Consider the following 13,923-nt stretch of genomic DNA (forward strand, 5'->3'; position numbering starts at 1 on the left):
TGCAGCGAGACTGGACACCTCTCCTTGCCTGAGTCTGCCCCATCTGAACTCTAGGAAGTTTTCCTGCAGGGTGGGTGGGAGATGGGACACCTCCTCTAAAGCTAGGCTCCCCATCCAGGGGTCAGCTGTATGGGGACTTAGGCCACTGAGAGGGCAATTAGGTGCCCAGATCATCTTTATCCTCACGCATCTCTGCCTCTGCAATACAACCCGCCCTCCCCCCCTCCCCCCAACACCAGCGCAGGTCGCTCAGCTGTCACTGTTTAGCCCTGGAATGACAGGCGTCCGGACTTCGTGAGTCCAGCCACATTCAAGGCCACTGAGCTTAGCACCCCGCTGCCCCTGCCCCCCTCCCTCTGCCCCCAGTCGCTAATTTTATTGACCTGTAAAAGGCACGTTGCTGGCAGGGGATAATAACTCAAGGCACAGTGGGGAGCGGATGGGCAGAAGGGACCCAGGAGGCAGAGTTGGGACAGAAGGGAGGAAGAGGGGGACTCCTGGAGAGGAAGAGGGGCCCTGGGAAAGAGAGGTACACTCTCTGGAGTGAATGGAGGCCCAAAAGACTGGGACTGAAATTTCAGTCCTTGATCAGAAAAAAAAAAAAAATGTTAGGAGAGGAAGAGTGCATTATTTTCCATCTGAGGCAAGACCAAGGAAAAAGCAGGAGGGAATCAGGTTAGATGGCAGGAAGGACCATCATCCTGCTGTCACATCTCTGCTTTAGTCTCCTTCCTTCCTCTGAAGGTGACTCCTGCCTGCTGGGCCTCTTACTACAGAAATAGCCCTTTCCCTGAAGAATCAACCTAGATCTTGCCTTTTTTTTTCTTATTAAAATGAGAACAAAAAAATGTAGGTCTTTGTAATTGTCCCCACCCCCATAATTACCTGAGCCCACCTCTTACATCCTGGATCTCTACCTTTCCCCAGTCAGGGGGAAGATGACCTGAGGGTTGAGAGAGGAAGTGGGTATTAGGGTAGAATCTGTTAGGGGGTTAGAGGAGGAGGAAGGCCTCACATACTTGATAGGCCTTGACTTGAGACTGTTTTATGTCTCCCCTTCACCCCAAAGCTGGGGATCGAACTCAGGGCCTTGCATGTGCTAGGCAAGTGCTCCACCATTGACCTATACCCCCCCCCCTAAATTTAGATAATTGATGCTGTTCTGAATGAGTCTATATGATACCCATTAAAGGACTTTTTAACATTAAAAATTACCAACAAGCAGATCAGTGTGTGGGGAGGGGTAGGAGGAAGCATTATAATGGGGAATGAGGACACTTTGAAGGTGATAGCTATGTTCAGTTTATTTTCTTGGTGATGGGGTCTAACCCAGGGATGCTTTATCACTGAGCAACATCGCAAACCCTTTTAATTTTTTTGAGACAGGTTCTCATTCAGTTGCTGAGGCTGACCTCCAACTTGTGATCTTCCTATCTCAGTCTCCCAAGTCATCGGGATTACATTCAAGCACCACCATGCCCAGCTATGTTCATATCTTGATTGTAGAGCAACATACATGTTAAAACAGAAAATCGCATATTCTAAATACATGCAGTTTGTTTCCTATCTATTATACCTTAACCAAGTTAATTTTAAAATACCACACATGGCTGGAAGCAGTGGTGCCCAACTGGTTTCTTAGCAGCTTGGGATGCTGAGGCAGGAGGCTCATGAGTTCAAAGCCAGCCTCAGCAACTTAGTGAGGACCTAAGCAACTAAGCAAAACTCTGACTCTAAAATATAAAAAAGGGCTGGGGATGTGGCTTAGTAGTAAAGCACCCCTGGATTCAATCCATGGTACCAAAACAAATAAAATACTACACATTTCTACTCATTTTTCCATTTTATTTTTAACTTTATGAGGAGCCCCAAGAAAACAAATGGCTTTGGCAGGAAAGAAACGTTATTCCTAGTACAGTATGGCAATTATCCTGCCTCAATTTCCCCAACTCCATCCAGTGCAAATGTGTGAGAGTGAGAGGAGAGAGAGAGACAGACAGAGAGACCAACAGAGACAGAGACAGAAAGGGCGAATATATGTGGGTCCATGGGCCTGGGGCTGAGCTGTGGCCTCCCAGTTGCTTCCTTGTTGTTGGATTTGAAGACAACCAGGGTGCCCAAGGGTTCTTTTGTAGCTGGTCAGCACAATGCCCAGGGCTAGTGACTCAGGAAGGAGAGGCTTGGACCAAGGCTTATTCCCAGAGAAAGATGATGGCTGTTGTGGACTCTACTGCCCCCTGCAGTTTGAGTCAGACATTGCAGGGATGAGGTAGTCATTCCAGGGAAAGATCAGACAGGCCCTGGGCACAGTCTTGCAGGATGTTCAAGTCAGCCACTGGGAAGGGCACTCGGGACCATTTTTTGGCCTGGATCCGCCCTCGAGGGGTCTCCAGCAGCATGCTGCGGATTCTGAGTGCTGGTAGATTCACGGACTTGTAGATCATCTGCAGACCCCAAACCTGGGGGTGGGACAGAGTGCAGGATCTGGTCTCTGCCTCAGATTGGGCTCTTCTCCTCAAGGTAGAATTCTGTGTTAGTCCTGCCTCCCACTCGAGATTGGGAGTTAGCACCCTCATCAAAATGTGGGCTCCTGACCACCTTCCTCACACTGGGAGCTTCTGGGGCAGGGCTGGCTCCCTCTTCCTAATGAGGGTTCCCTGGGGGCAGACGCTAGGTCTTCTCCCACATGAGGGCTTTTGCAGAAGGGCTCAGAGCTCTGGGGACTGGGACATGGCCCAGGCACTTACCTCACCACAGTTCCTACAGCTAATGGTACCCCCTGGTCTCCAGTCCTTGAAGACTCTGTCAATGACCACGGGCTCCCGGGAGACATTATAGTAGATCCTGAAGGGGAATGGGAGTGGACACAGCCCTTATGGACCCACTCTGCCCAGACCTCATGCCCTCTAGTTGGCTGAGCTTCTGCCTCGGTCTTGGACCTGCCTATCCAGAGGCACAGAATTCCCAGGGCCAGGAAATCTGATCTTCAATAAGCTCTGCCTGTGTGGCCTCATGCCATTCCCCTCCACCCATGTTTAGGCCTCAACATCCCCTACGTGGAAAATTTCAAAGTCTGACGGATCTCTTCCTTCAATCCTTATTCCTGACCCCACCAACTGCAAGGAAATATCTTCCCTGACATTCCCTTGCTCAGAATCCATCCAACACTCCTCACTGCCTCCTGGATAAAGCCTGGACTGTCCAGGCCCACCTTCAACATCCATCCACCATGGGCTGGTCCATCTGCTTTTTGAACCTCATCACTCACGTTCCCTTCCACTCAGGACAACTGGAATTATTCCCATCCTGTGTCCCATCAGCTCTGTCCCTCTGATCTTGCCACATTCAAACCCAACCCATTTGAAAGGCTACCTCCTCCAAAGAGGGAACCTGTGTGAAGATCCTTGGCAGAGTGTCCTGGCATACAGCAGACACCTAATGAATGGGTGGAGGCTGGGGCAAGGTTACCCCCTAGGAGACAAAGGATGTGGGATGACTCAGGGACAACTGAGCCTCTCCTTCCTTTTTTTCCTTCTTTCTTTTTGAGCTTGGATCTTGGTTGCCCAGGCTGGCCTTGAACTCTTGGGCTTAAGTGCTCCTCCTGCCTTAACCTCCAGAGGAGCTGAGACAACCGGTATACACCACCATGCCCGAGCAGCCAGCCTCTCTTGTTGTCCTCAGAGTAGGTAGGGCCAGGGGACCAGTTTGTGGACAGTCAACATGGGGCATGCATCCCAAACTCCAATTCTTGATCACAGTGGCCACGGAAGCTGGGCGAGTTGTTCAGTCTCTCTGGGTCTCAATTTTCTCACTTGTAAAATGGGATGAGGATAAACCTATCTGACCAGAGTACTGTGAAAGTGCAAAACTAAGCAGGGCACAGTACAGCATGCCTGTAATCCTAGCTATAAGGGAGGTGGAGGCAGGAGGATTGCATGTTTGAGGCTAGCCTAAGCCATTTAGCAAGATCCTGCCTCAAAATTTTACAAAAATAAAAAGGCCTGGGAATGCATCTCATGGGGGTAAAGCACCCCTGGATTTGATCCCCATCACCACACATATATGCTAAAAAAAAAAAAAAAAAAGAAAATGCAAAATCAGTACCAATTCAGTACTGATTAAAATGTTCTTTAACTCCTCAAGGCACTGTCTGGATAGAAGAGATTGGCAGTCCCCCATCCTACCTACCTCCCTCCTTCCCATCCCCTTCCACAGGTCTTACGAGAAGTTGGGGTTCACATTGACGTGGTGGGTGCCCTCTACTTTCCGCAGGTCACTCCCATGGCCCACTGCCACCATACAGTTGATGCAGAGTAGTTGCACATGCTCCGCTGAAAACTGCTGCCTCTGATGCTCCTGTTGGGCGGCCCGGGCTGCTCGCTTGATCAGGGCTGCCTGCTGCAGATCCCGGATCTGGGAAGGGGATACTAGGGCATGGCTAGGGCCCATAAGACCTGACTCCAGGAATGCTCCAGAGGCCAAAGGACTCCTCAGATAATTTATACCCAGAAGGAACTTTCTTTAATCTTCCCAGGTTTTGAAACCCTTTGAGAAAAATTTTATGGGGATCGGGGAAGAGTAGGTTTCATACTGAATCTCTGTCCCCTCTTTCTAGGATTTCATGCAAAGCTGTTTTTTTTTTTTTTGTTTGTTTGTTTGTTTTGGTTTTGGGGTACCAGGGATTGAACTCAGGCACTCAACCACTGAGCCACATCCCTAGCCCTATTTAGTATATTATTTAGAGACAGGGTCTCACTGCGTTGCTTGGCACTTAAGTTGCTGAGGCTGGCTTTGAACTCGTGATCTTCCTGCCTCAGCCTCCTGAGCAGCTGGGATTACAGGCATGTGCCACCACTCCTGGCCAAAGCTGCTTCTTGAATCTGTCAGGAGGCATCATTAATAATTATGCTGGGACAACAGGCACAAACAGGACCACCCTGGACAAGGCTGGATGAGGGTGATTTTGCCTCTGGAGAGCTGACACAGTCCTGATTCTGGGCTTGTCTTGCACATGTGCCTTTGCTCCCCCTACCCCGCCTGGTTCCAGAAGGACTCACAGATATAGAAAGTGTCTAGTGGTAAGGATAAATGAAAAGCCTCAGACATGGCTCATTCCGGAGGCCCTTTGGAGACAAGCACTGCCTTCCTAAGCAGCCCCACCCCTGACCCCTATCTTTTTCTAAAGGATCCAAACCTCCCCCTGGTGAGCAAGGCTAGCTGCCAAGGGAAAGGAACACATGGGGAGCGTGTGTGGGTACACAGACCTGCCAGGTGGAGGTTTGGATCGTTCAGAAACAGCCTGTCCCTCCCCAGACAGCCCACAGACCTTGGCCTGGTACTCGGCCTGGTCCATCCTCTGCACAGCTGCCACTGCCTGCTCCATCAGAGCCTCCAGCGCCTCATTGGTCAGCTCCCTCCGCAGTTCCCGACTGCCCTCTGTCGCCACAAATGAGTACAAGCTCTGACCAGCCCGGGCACGGCCCCTTGCCTGGGGAGGAGGAAGATGAGGAAGAAAGCGGGAGGAGGAAGATGAGGAGGGGAGCAGAAGGAAGAAGATGGGGAGGGGGGAGGAGGAAGATGGGGAGGGGGGAGGAGGAAGATGGGGAGGGGGGAGGAGGAAGATGGGGAGGGGGGAGGAGGAAGATGGGGAGGGGGAGGGGGGAGGAGGAAGGTGGGGAGGGGAGGGGGGAGGGGGAAGATGGGGAGGGGAGGGGGGAGGAGGAAGATGGGGAGGGGGAGGGGGGAGGAGGAAGATGGGGAGGAGGGGGAGGAGGAAGATGGGGAGGAGGGGAGGGGGGAGGAGGAAGATGGGGAGGGGAGGGGGAGGGGGGAGGAGGAAGATGGGGAGGGGAGGGGGAGGGGGAGGAGGAAGATGGGGAGGGGAGGGGGAGGGGGGAGGAGGAAGATGGGGAGGGGAGGGGGAGGGGGGAGGAGGAAGATGGGGAGGGGAGGGGGAGGGGGAGGAGGAAGATGGGGAGGAGGGGAGGAGGAAGATGGGGAGGAGGGGAGGAGGAAGATGGGGAGGAGGGGAGGAGGAAGATGGGGAGGGAGGAAGATGGGGAGGGAGGAAGATGGGGAGGGAGGAAGATGGGGAGGGAGGAAGATGGGGAGGGAGGAAGATGGGGAGGGAGGAAGATGGGGAGGGAGGAAGATGGGGAGGGAGGAAGAGGGGAGGGAGGAAGATGGGGAGGGGAGAGGGGGAGGAAGATGGGAGGGGAGGGGGAGGAAGATGGGGAGTGGGAGGGGGTAGGAAGATGGGGAGTGGGAGGGGGTAGGAAGATGGGGAGTGGGAGGGGGTAGGAAGATGGGGAGTGGGAGGGGGTAGGAAGATGGGGAGTGGGAGGGGGTAGGAAGATGGGGAGTGGGAGGGGGTAGGAAGATGGGGAGTGGGAGGGGGTAGGAAGATGGGGAGTGGGAGGGGGTAGGAAGATGGGGAGTGGGAGGGGGGAGGAAGATGGGGAGGAGGAAGATGGGGAGGAGAGGGAGGAGGAGGAGGAGGAGGAGGGAGAGGAGGGGGAGGAGGAAGAGGGGGAGGAGGAAGAGGGGGAGGAGGAAGATGAGGAGGAGGGGGAGGAGGAGGGGGAGGAGGAGGGGGAGGAGGAAGATGAGGAGGAGGGGGAGGAGGAAGATGAGGAGGAGGGGGAGGAGGAAGATGAGGAGGAGGGGGAGGAGGAAGATGAGGGGCTCCTCTGAGGGCTGTGGAGGGGGAGGGCTTCGAGCACCTGGACCATGGAGATTTCATTGGTGAGGAGCCCATAACGCACAACCACATTGCACTGGGCTATGTCCAATCCCTCCTCAGCCACACTTGTGGCTACCAGAAGGTTCAGAGAGCCAAGTCGGAACTTCCGGATCACTTCTTGCTGGTCCCTCTGTGAGAAGGAGGACAAAAACTAGTGGGGTTAGGCCCTGCTACCTGCCAGAGCAGCCTCTCTGGGTACAGCCCTTTCACCATCTTCTTCTATTTCCCTAGGAATCTAGAAACCCATCTCTATCCCAATGCCCCAGGATCCTGCCTACCTTTCCAGATAACCATCCAATCTTTATCTCCCCTAAGAACCCTTAAAGGTCCCTGTTCTTCTACCCCAGAACTCCAGGCACTGTTTTCCCACAAGAAACCCCCAGATTCCCATTCCCCTGCCCTAAGGAACTACATCACCTACCTCTTTCCCCATATGCCCCTAAACCCCTGTCCCTGCCCCAGGGACTCCCACATTGGGGGTACCTTCAGCGCCAGGGATCTCAGTATTGGCTGCAGCTCTCTGCCTGGAGATATCTGAGATCCCTCTCCCTGACGGTCACCCTGCCCCCATTATTCTGTGCTGAAGACCCTGCCCCACTTCTCCCCTAGGGAACCCTTGCAGCCCCAGCATCATTCTCCACAGCCCCCACCTGGGTCATGTGGGTGGTCTGGCTGCTGTTCCCAGCTCCAATCAGCAGCTGAGCCCTGATGTCCACTTTCTGCAGGCCGGGCTGCTGCTGGAGCCAGAGCAGGAGGGAGTGAGCACTCTGGCGGGTTCGGGTAAAGATGATGCCACGGGGGTTGTCAGCGCTCCCAAACTGCTTCAGCAGAATCTGTTCGAGCATCTCTAGTTTTGGGTTCTTAGGGCCGTGAGTTGCCAATCGGGTCAGCATATCCTTGTGACCTGCAGAAAACCCCAAAACAGGGACACAGGGCTCAAGTCCGGGAAGAAGAAGGGGATTGGGGAAGGGGGGATTGGGGAACTGGGGAAAGGAGGGTTGGGGAACTGGGAAAGAGGGACTGAGGAACTGGGGAAGGGGGGAAGGGGGGAGTGAGGAACTGGGGAACAGGGGACTGGGGAAGGGGGTGCCCACAGAGATAGGACTGCAGAGCACAGGGGGGCTGCAGGGAAGGACATTTGTTCCTACTCATTGCCCAAGGGGAATGTGCCCCCAAAGCATACTTAAAGGTGCCTGTCAGGCCCAACTCTCAAGACCAGTCCTTTGCTCACAGACTAAGTTTAGCCAGCAGCCCTCCTCAACTCAGCTACAGAGTTGGTGGCTGGAGCCCCACCATGGAGGTTTTCAAGATGACCTCTGCTACCCAGATGGACTTGACCTTGGGTTTCTTGACTCCAGACTGTGCTGAGGCTTCCAACCTTAAATTTCACTCTGACGCTATGGTTTGCTTTCTCAGCCTAAAGGAAACACACACCCCAGAATTTCGGGTCCACTCCCAACTAACCGGTTCTTAAAATGTCTCAAAATATTAATTAAAAAAAAAAAAACTATGTAACTTCTCATAAATGAGGAAATAAACCTGTCCTATCCATGGCCTTGGATTTTGGTTAGAAAAGAAGGGCCCTCAGCACCTTTCCAGCCCATGTTGACACCTGGGCCCTGGCAGGTCTCTGACCCCTGGTCCAGTTCTGAATCTCCATGCCTCACCATCGAACAGTGCCAGCAGCAAGCGCTCAGCGCGCAGGATCTGGGTTTTGGTGGCACGTTCCCTGTGGTAGAAATCCTGCAGAGAGGTCAGGGCGTCCACTGCGCGGACAGTGTCATGGATGAGCAGTGCGTCGTTGTAGCGCCGCAGGTGAAGGGCATACACGCGTCGCTGCTGGAGCCCCGCCTCCGCAGCTGGGGAGAAGCGGAGCAAGGGCGGGCGCAGGGTCAGGGCTGCGGCTAAGCTCCGCCCCAAGCCCCCCACCCGGGGCAAGCCCCGCCCCAGCCGGCCAATTGAGTAACCTAGCCCTCCCCTCCAGCTGCGGGTCTCACCAGACTTGCTCAGCTCCACCACCTGCTGCTCGTACATCTGCGTTCCAAAGTCCCGGCTCAACTCTGGCATCTCCAGGTAGTTGTGGATTTGATCCATGAGTTTCTTTAGCAAATCCCTAAATGGGTCCTGGCAAGAGGAGCGAGTGTGTGAGGGGACCCCCTTACACACTGGATGGGCACCCACTAGGGGATCCCCCCTGGATTTCATCTGAGAGGTGAGCGCTCCAGCGTCGGGGGCGGGGCTCGAGTGTGGAGCCCTGGCTGGAGGCTGGGACCAGGTTTCTGGATCCAGCTCCTGCTCTTTCACCTACTACGTAACCTTGTCCCCTGGTCTGGGCACAGTGATGCCTAGTCCTTGTCCAGCCCTATCATAGCAGACCCAGACAGTGTCTCTAATGAAAGAAAGAACTTGATACAACCTCATCACAAAGTGTTCCGGCTTCACAGCTTGCAGAGCAACCCACAGCATGCGTAGGGCTTTGATGATGGCCTCAGTGCCATCTGAGCCAATCCAAACAGCGGGCTGCTCGCACCTCTGTGGGCATGGGCTGTATATGCCTCATTGCACAGAAAGGATAAGTGGAGGCTCATAAGAGACCTGAAGTCCCAGAGCTAGTGAGGGTCTAGTCAATAATGCTCAAACCCAGGTTCCCTAATGGCACATCTGACCCTATGCCCACTCCGTGCCCCTCCCCCCACATACCTGCCTGCGCCTGTGGCAGAGGTCGTACTGCTTGCATGTCTTTGGACTGTGCTCTTGCAGCTGGGAGCGGTATTTCTCAGGTGACATGATGCGCCATGTATCCAAGTTAGCACAGAGCTGGGGGCAACAGAGAAGGCTTCACTGGAAAAGGGAAGGTTCTATAGGGGCAGTGAGCCGAACTTTGGAGGCAGGATGGGTCCCAGCTGAAGACAGGAGAGCCTGAAGCAGGGTCATGGGGACTTTCATTCTTCAACATGTGATTCACTTCCACAAATGTTTTGCTTGCCCTCTCTGCGTTGCTAATATTCTAGGCACTGGGGACAGAGAGGAACTTAGGCTGGGATGGGAGAGATGGTTAATAAACCGTTAAAAGAATACTAGAATGAGAGTGTGTCAGTATTAATGAGCTCTGAAGAGACTAAAGCTGGATGATGTGATAGAGAGCATGGGGATGACCAAGGAAAACTATGAAGAAGGACATTAAAGTGTCCAATGGCCAGGCATGATGGCGCACACCTACTCCTAGCTCCCTGGGAGAGCTGCTGGGCATGGGGTACAGGCAGGCAGGAGGTCCCTGGGAGGCTGAGGCAGAAGAGTCACTAATTTGAGGCCAGCCTCAGTAATTTAGCAAGACTATGTCTCAAAATAAAAAGAAAATAGGGCTGGGGATATAGCTCAGTTGGTAGAGTGCTTGCCTCACATGCACAATGTCCTAGGTTCGATCCCCAGCACCACCAAAAATAAATAAATAAATGAAAAGGGCTGTGATTCAGTGGCAGAGTGCCCCAGAGGTCAACTCCAAGACAGGGTGGGGGGTGGGGAAAGTTGCTGGGTGAATCAGAAGAAATCAGATGGGGTCAGTTTAAGGAGATCACCATTCCTGGCAAAAAAGGATGGTAAGTGCAGATGTCTGGAGATGAGACCGAACCCAACATGTTCAAGATACAGGAAAAAAAAAAAAAAGTGTAGCTGTAGATTGCGTGCAGGGGACAGCATGGGAACTGAGGTTGGAGAGGCAGAGGCTAGATCTGCACAGGGGACTTTCTAAGTGAGTTTATTCTAAGTGTCATAAGAAGTCATTAGAGGCTGGACCTTGGGTGAGGAAGTTGGCCTGGACTCCTCCACAGAGAGCCTGGGAGAGCTGCGGGGCATGGGGTACCGGCAGGCAGGAGGTCCCTGGTGGGAGTGATGGTGGGAGGACCACAGGGGTCAAGCTAACCTGTAGGATGTGGTCAATGGCCCCGCTGAGCTTGGAGGCCCCACCAGTGCCTGGGGAGGCTGTGAGACCCAGCACCTGGGGTAGGGGCCGTGCCCTCTGCAGCTTATGCTGTAGGTACCGGCTGAGGATGATGTTGTAGATGGTATCCTTGTGTGTGTGGTGACACTCATCCACCACAATCAAGGAGAAGGCTGAGGGCACAAGAGGGAAAGCTGTGATTTAGGTTTGCACAACCTTTCCTACAATAAGCTTTGTTTCATGAAGTTCCCCCACCCATCTGAGAACTCCTTTCCTTCACAACATGCAGCCAATTTACCTCCCAATTTACAGATTAGTAAACCGAGGCTCAGCTGGGGAAAGGAACGTGCCCAAGATCCTGAAAGGCAGCCAGGTCTGTTTCCACTAGTATAGGTGGGGTTTGGCGAATGTGAACTTACACCCCTCTAAAAAAACCTCCCGGTATCTGACTCAAGAACAGCTCAGGTGTATGCCCTTTCCCATGCCCACAGCCTTACCTGTGAGTTCCACGTGCTCCTCCTCCTCAGGGCTGGTCAGTGCAATCTGTAGCAGCTCAGCTGTACAGATGACCAGGTCATGGCTTCGGGCCATGTGGCCAAAGCCAGCTCGTGGCCCCATGTCCCCACTCAGGGTTGTCATGGTCCAGCGTCCATCTAGCATGCGATTGAACTCCTCAGCATGCTGGGTTACCAGATGCACCTGGGTGTCGGGGAGAAAGAGAGAGACAGGTGGATCAGCAGCCTGGGGAGTGGGTGAGAGGAAAGGTGACGCTCATGACATGGCTGGGTCCTGGACTAGGGTGAAAAAAACCAGGTGAGCTTAGGGGCCACAGCAGCTCTGGAGGGGATCACAAATTGCCTGAGACCCCACTACAGGGAGGGCGGATCACTTACCCTGTTGACTAATACCACAACCTTGGCTCCATCCACAGTCTCTAGATGCCTCTTGGCCACATAAGCAGCTGCCCGGGTCTTCCCAGCGCCAGTGGGCAGCCATATGATGATGTTCTTGCCCTCCAGGGCGGGCTTGATCACCTCCCACTGGTAAGGTCGTAGCTCCATTCTGGAAATGGCAAGGTGCTCAGATTCCCTGGCTCCCAACCTCACAGGACTCTATTCCATCTGTGGAAGGTGGAGCAAGGTACCCTTAGGACCCACTTAGAAGCTGCTCTGGCCAAGAGGGGAGAGGCCAGAGTAACACAGCCTACCCGGGATCCCAGCCCAGCCTGGTTCTCTGGGAAGCCCTGGAAAGCCCCTTTCCGAATCAGAGAAACAGAAACTGAAACTGAGGGGAGGAGCCAGACCATTTGAAGCCCAGCCCAATCCCTACCTCGGGGCAAAGAACTCTGTGCACCTGGGGCAGAGATAGAAAAGTTACTGACAGCTGAGCACCGAAGCCCATGCCTATAATCCCAGCAACTCTGGAGGCTAAGGCAGGAGGATCTCGAGTTCAAAGCCAGCCTCAGCAATTTATTGAGGTTCTAAGCAATTTAGCCAGACGGTTTTAAAATAAAAAGGGTTGGGGGTGCTGGGGTTGTGGCTCAGTGGTAGAGCACTTGCCTGGCTGGCATGTGTAAGGCACTTGGATTGATTCTCAGCACCACACAAAAATAAATGTATTGTGTCCTACTACCAAAAAAAAAAAAAAAAAAGGGCTGGGAATGTGGCTTAGTGATTAAGCACCTTTGTGTTCAATCCCTGGTACCCACCCCCCCAAAAAAATGTTACTAACAGGAAGGCGTTTTCGTTGCTCCTGTGACTTTTTTTTTAAACATTTTTTTTTTAAGAGAGAATTTTTTAATATTTATTTTTTTAATTTTCAGCAGACACAACATCTTTGTTTGTATGTGGTGCTGAGGATCGAACTCGGGCCGCAAGCATGCCAGGCCAGCGCACTACCATTTGAGCCACATCACCAGCCCCGGCTCCTGTGACTTTTTTATATGTATATTTTTAGTTATAGGTGGACACAATGTCTTTATTTTACTTTATGAGGTGTTGAGGATCCAACCCAATGCCTCACACATGCTAATTAGATGTTGATGGACCTTTATTTTATTTGTTTATTTTTATATGCGGTGCTGAGAATCGAATCCACTGCCTCACACATGCTAGGCAAGTGCTCTACCGCTGAGCCACATCCCCATCCCACTCCTGTGAACTTACCTGTTGTAGGGACAAAGGAGGCAAGGCACCGAACAGAGCAGGAAACTGTTTCATTTGGCTGCAGCCAGGTTCAGAGGGCACAGCTTTTGCTGTAATCAATCAATCCCCTGAACCCCAGGTAGTTTTAGTTTTATACCCAGCATGTAAGGGGAGGGGCTCAGAAGTTCAGTCTGCAAAAGTTCACATAAAAGCAGCTTTTTCTTTCACTGTTTGGGCAAGTTAACCCATCAATGACAACACCTGAGAAGGGGAGAGCTTTTTCTCCCCTTTTCTTCCTCTGCCAGCTGTTACCATGGAGCCCAATTGGTAACTTGTCTTAAAAATGTAGACATCTCAGGACTGGGTTTGTGGCTCAGTGGTAGAGCACTTGCCTAGCATGTGTGAGGCAGTGGATTCGATTCTCAGCACCGCATATAAAAATAAACAAATAAAATAAAGGTCCATCAACATCTAATTAAAAAAAAAAATTTAGACATCTCTGTCAAGCCCAGCTCAAGGCCAGAGGCCTTATTTGCACATTTCTACAAACTACCATACTGGATACCTTTGGGAAAAACTTTTAAGGGGGTGTCCAGCACCTGGAGTGCTGGTATCTTCCTGGCCAGTGGCCAAGTAAAACAGGACAACCCGAAAAATAGAACAGCCCAGCGGCAACGGCGGTGGCGCCAGCCCGCATGCGCGCCACGGGGGCTCCCTCGCAACCTCCCCCTCCCCTTCCCTCACTCCCCTTCCCCTTCCCCACCCCGCCCCGCCGGGAAAACGCGAGCCAAGCCGCTGCCGCGCTCCCCAAACCGCAGCCTGCCCTCGGCCAATCGCCGCAAGGGCCGCCCGCGTGGCTACCCGCGCCCCCTCGCTCCTCCCCTTAGGCCCCTCCGGGAGCCGGAGATGCTTTCCTCGTGTCCGCCTCCCGCTCTCCCACCTCGCAGGCACGCCGGTGGGCTCTGCCGACATGCCCCAGCCAGAGGCTGCTCACGGGCCTAGGCGCGGTGGCCCGAGATAGGGTGCCCTGAGCCTCCCGGGGGAGGAGAGGGAGCCAGCCGCGTGCTCCGCCCCCTCCCCCCGGGCTGTCGCCGCCACCG

At 53.4% G+C, this 13,923-nt stretch overlaps 1 protein-coding gene across 5 annotated transcripts; it reads right to left on the bottom strand.

Moving 5' to 3' along the window:
* Positions 1-1,824: 1,824 nt before the first annotated feature.
* Dhx58 (DExH-box helicase 58) lies at positions 1,825-13,904 on the bottom strand. Of its 5 annotated transcripts, none has more exons than XM_046446533.2 (13): positions 13,764-13,904; positions 11,573-11,800; positions 11,177-11,378; positions 10,662-10,852; positions 9,443-9,559; positions 8,740-8,866; positions 8,410-8,601; positions 7,393-7,646; positions 6,723-6,872; positions 5,327-5,488; positions 4,223-4,413; positions 2,748-2,844; positions 1,825-2,459 (listed from the first exon to the last, which is right to left on the bottom strand). In XM_046446533.2, the coding sequence occupies exons 2-13, from the start codon at positions 11,738-11,740 to the stop codon at positions 2,274-2,276; spliced, it is 2,037 nt and encodes a 678-aa protein (XP_046302489.1). In that variant the 5' UTR covers positions 11,741-11,800; positions 13,764-13,904; the 3' UTR covers positions 1,825-2,273. The 5 variants fall into 5 exon arrangements, with proteins under 5 accessions (XP_046302489.1, XP_046302493.1, XP_046302491.1 ...); XM_046446537.2 differs by lacking the exon at positions 13,764-13,904 and adding an exon at positions 12,845-13,118 and having other exon boundaries at positions 11,573-11,741; XM_046446535.2 differs by lacking the exon at positions 13,764-13,904 and adding an exon at positions 12,845-13,116.
* Between the last annotated feature and the right edge of the window lie 19 nt (positions 13,905-13,923).

The sequence above is a fragment of the Marmota monax genome, unplaced genomic scaffold (genome assembly GCF_021218885.2).
Source record: "Marmota monax isolate L192 unplaced genomic scaffold, Marmota_monax_Labrador192_F-V1.1 WCK01_AAM20220418_F8-fsc00346, whole genome shotgun sequence".
NCBI lineage: Eukaryota > Metazoa > Chordata > Mammalia > Rodentia > Sciuridae > Marmota > Marmota monax.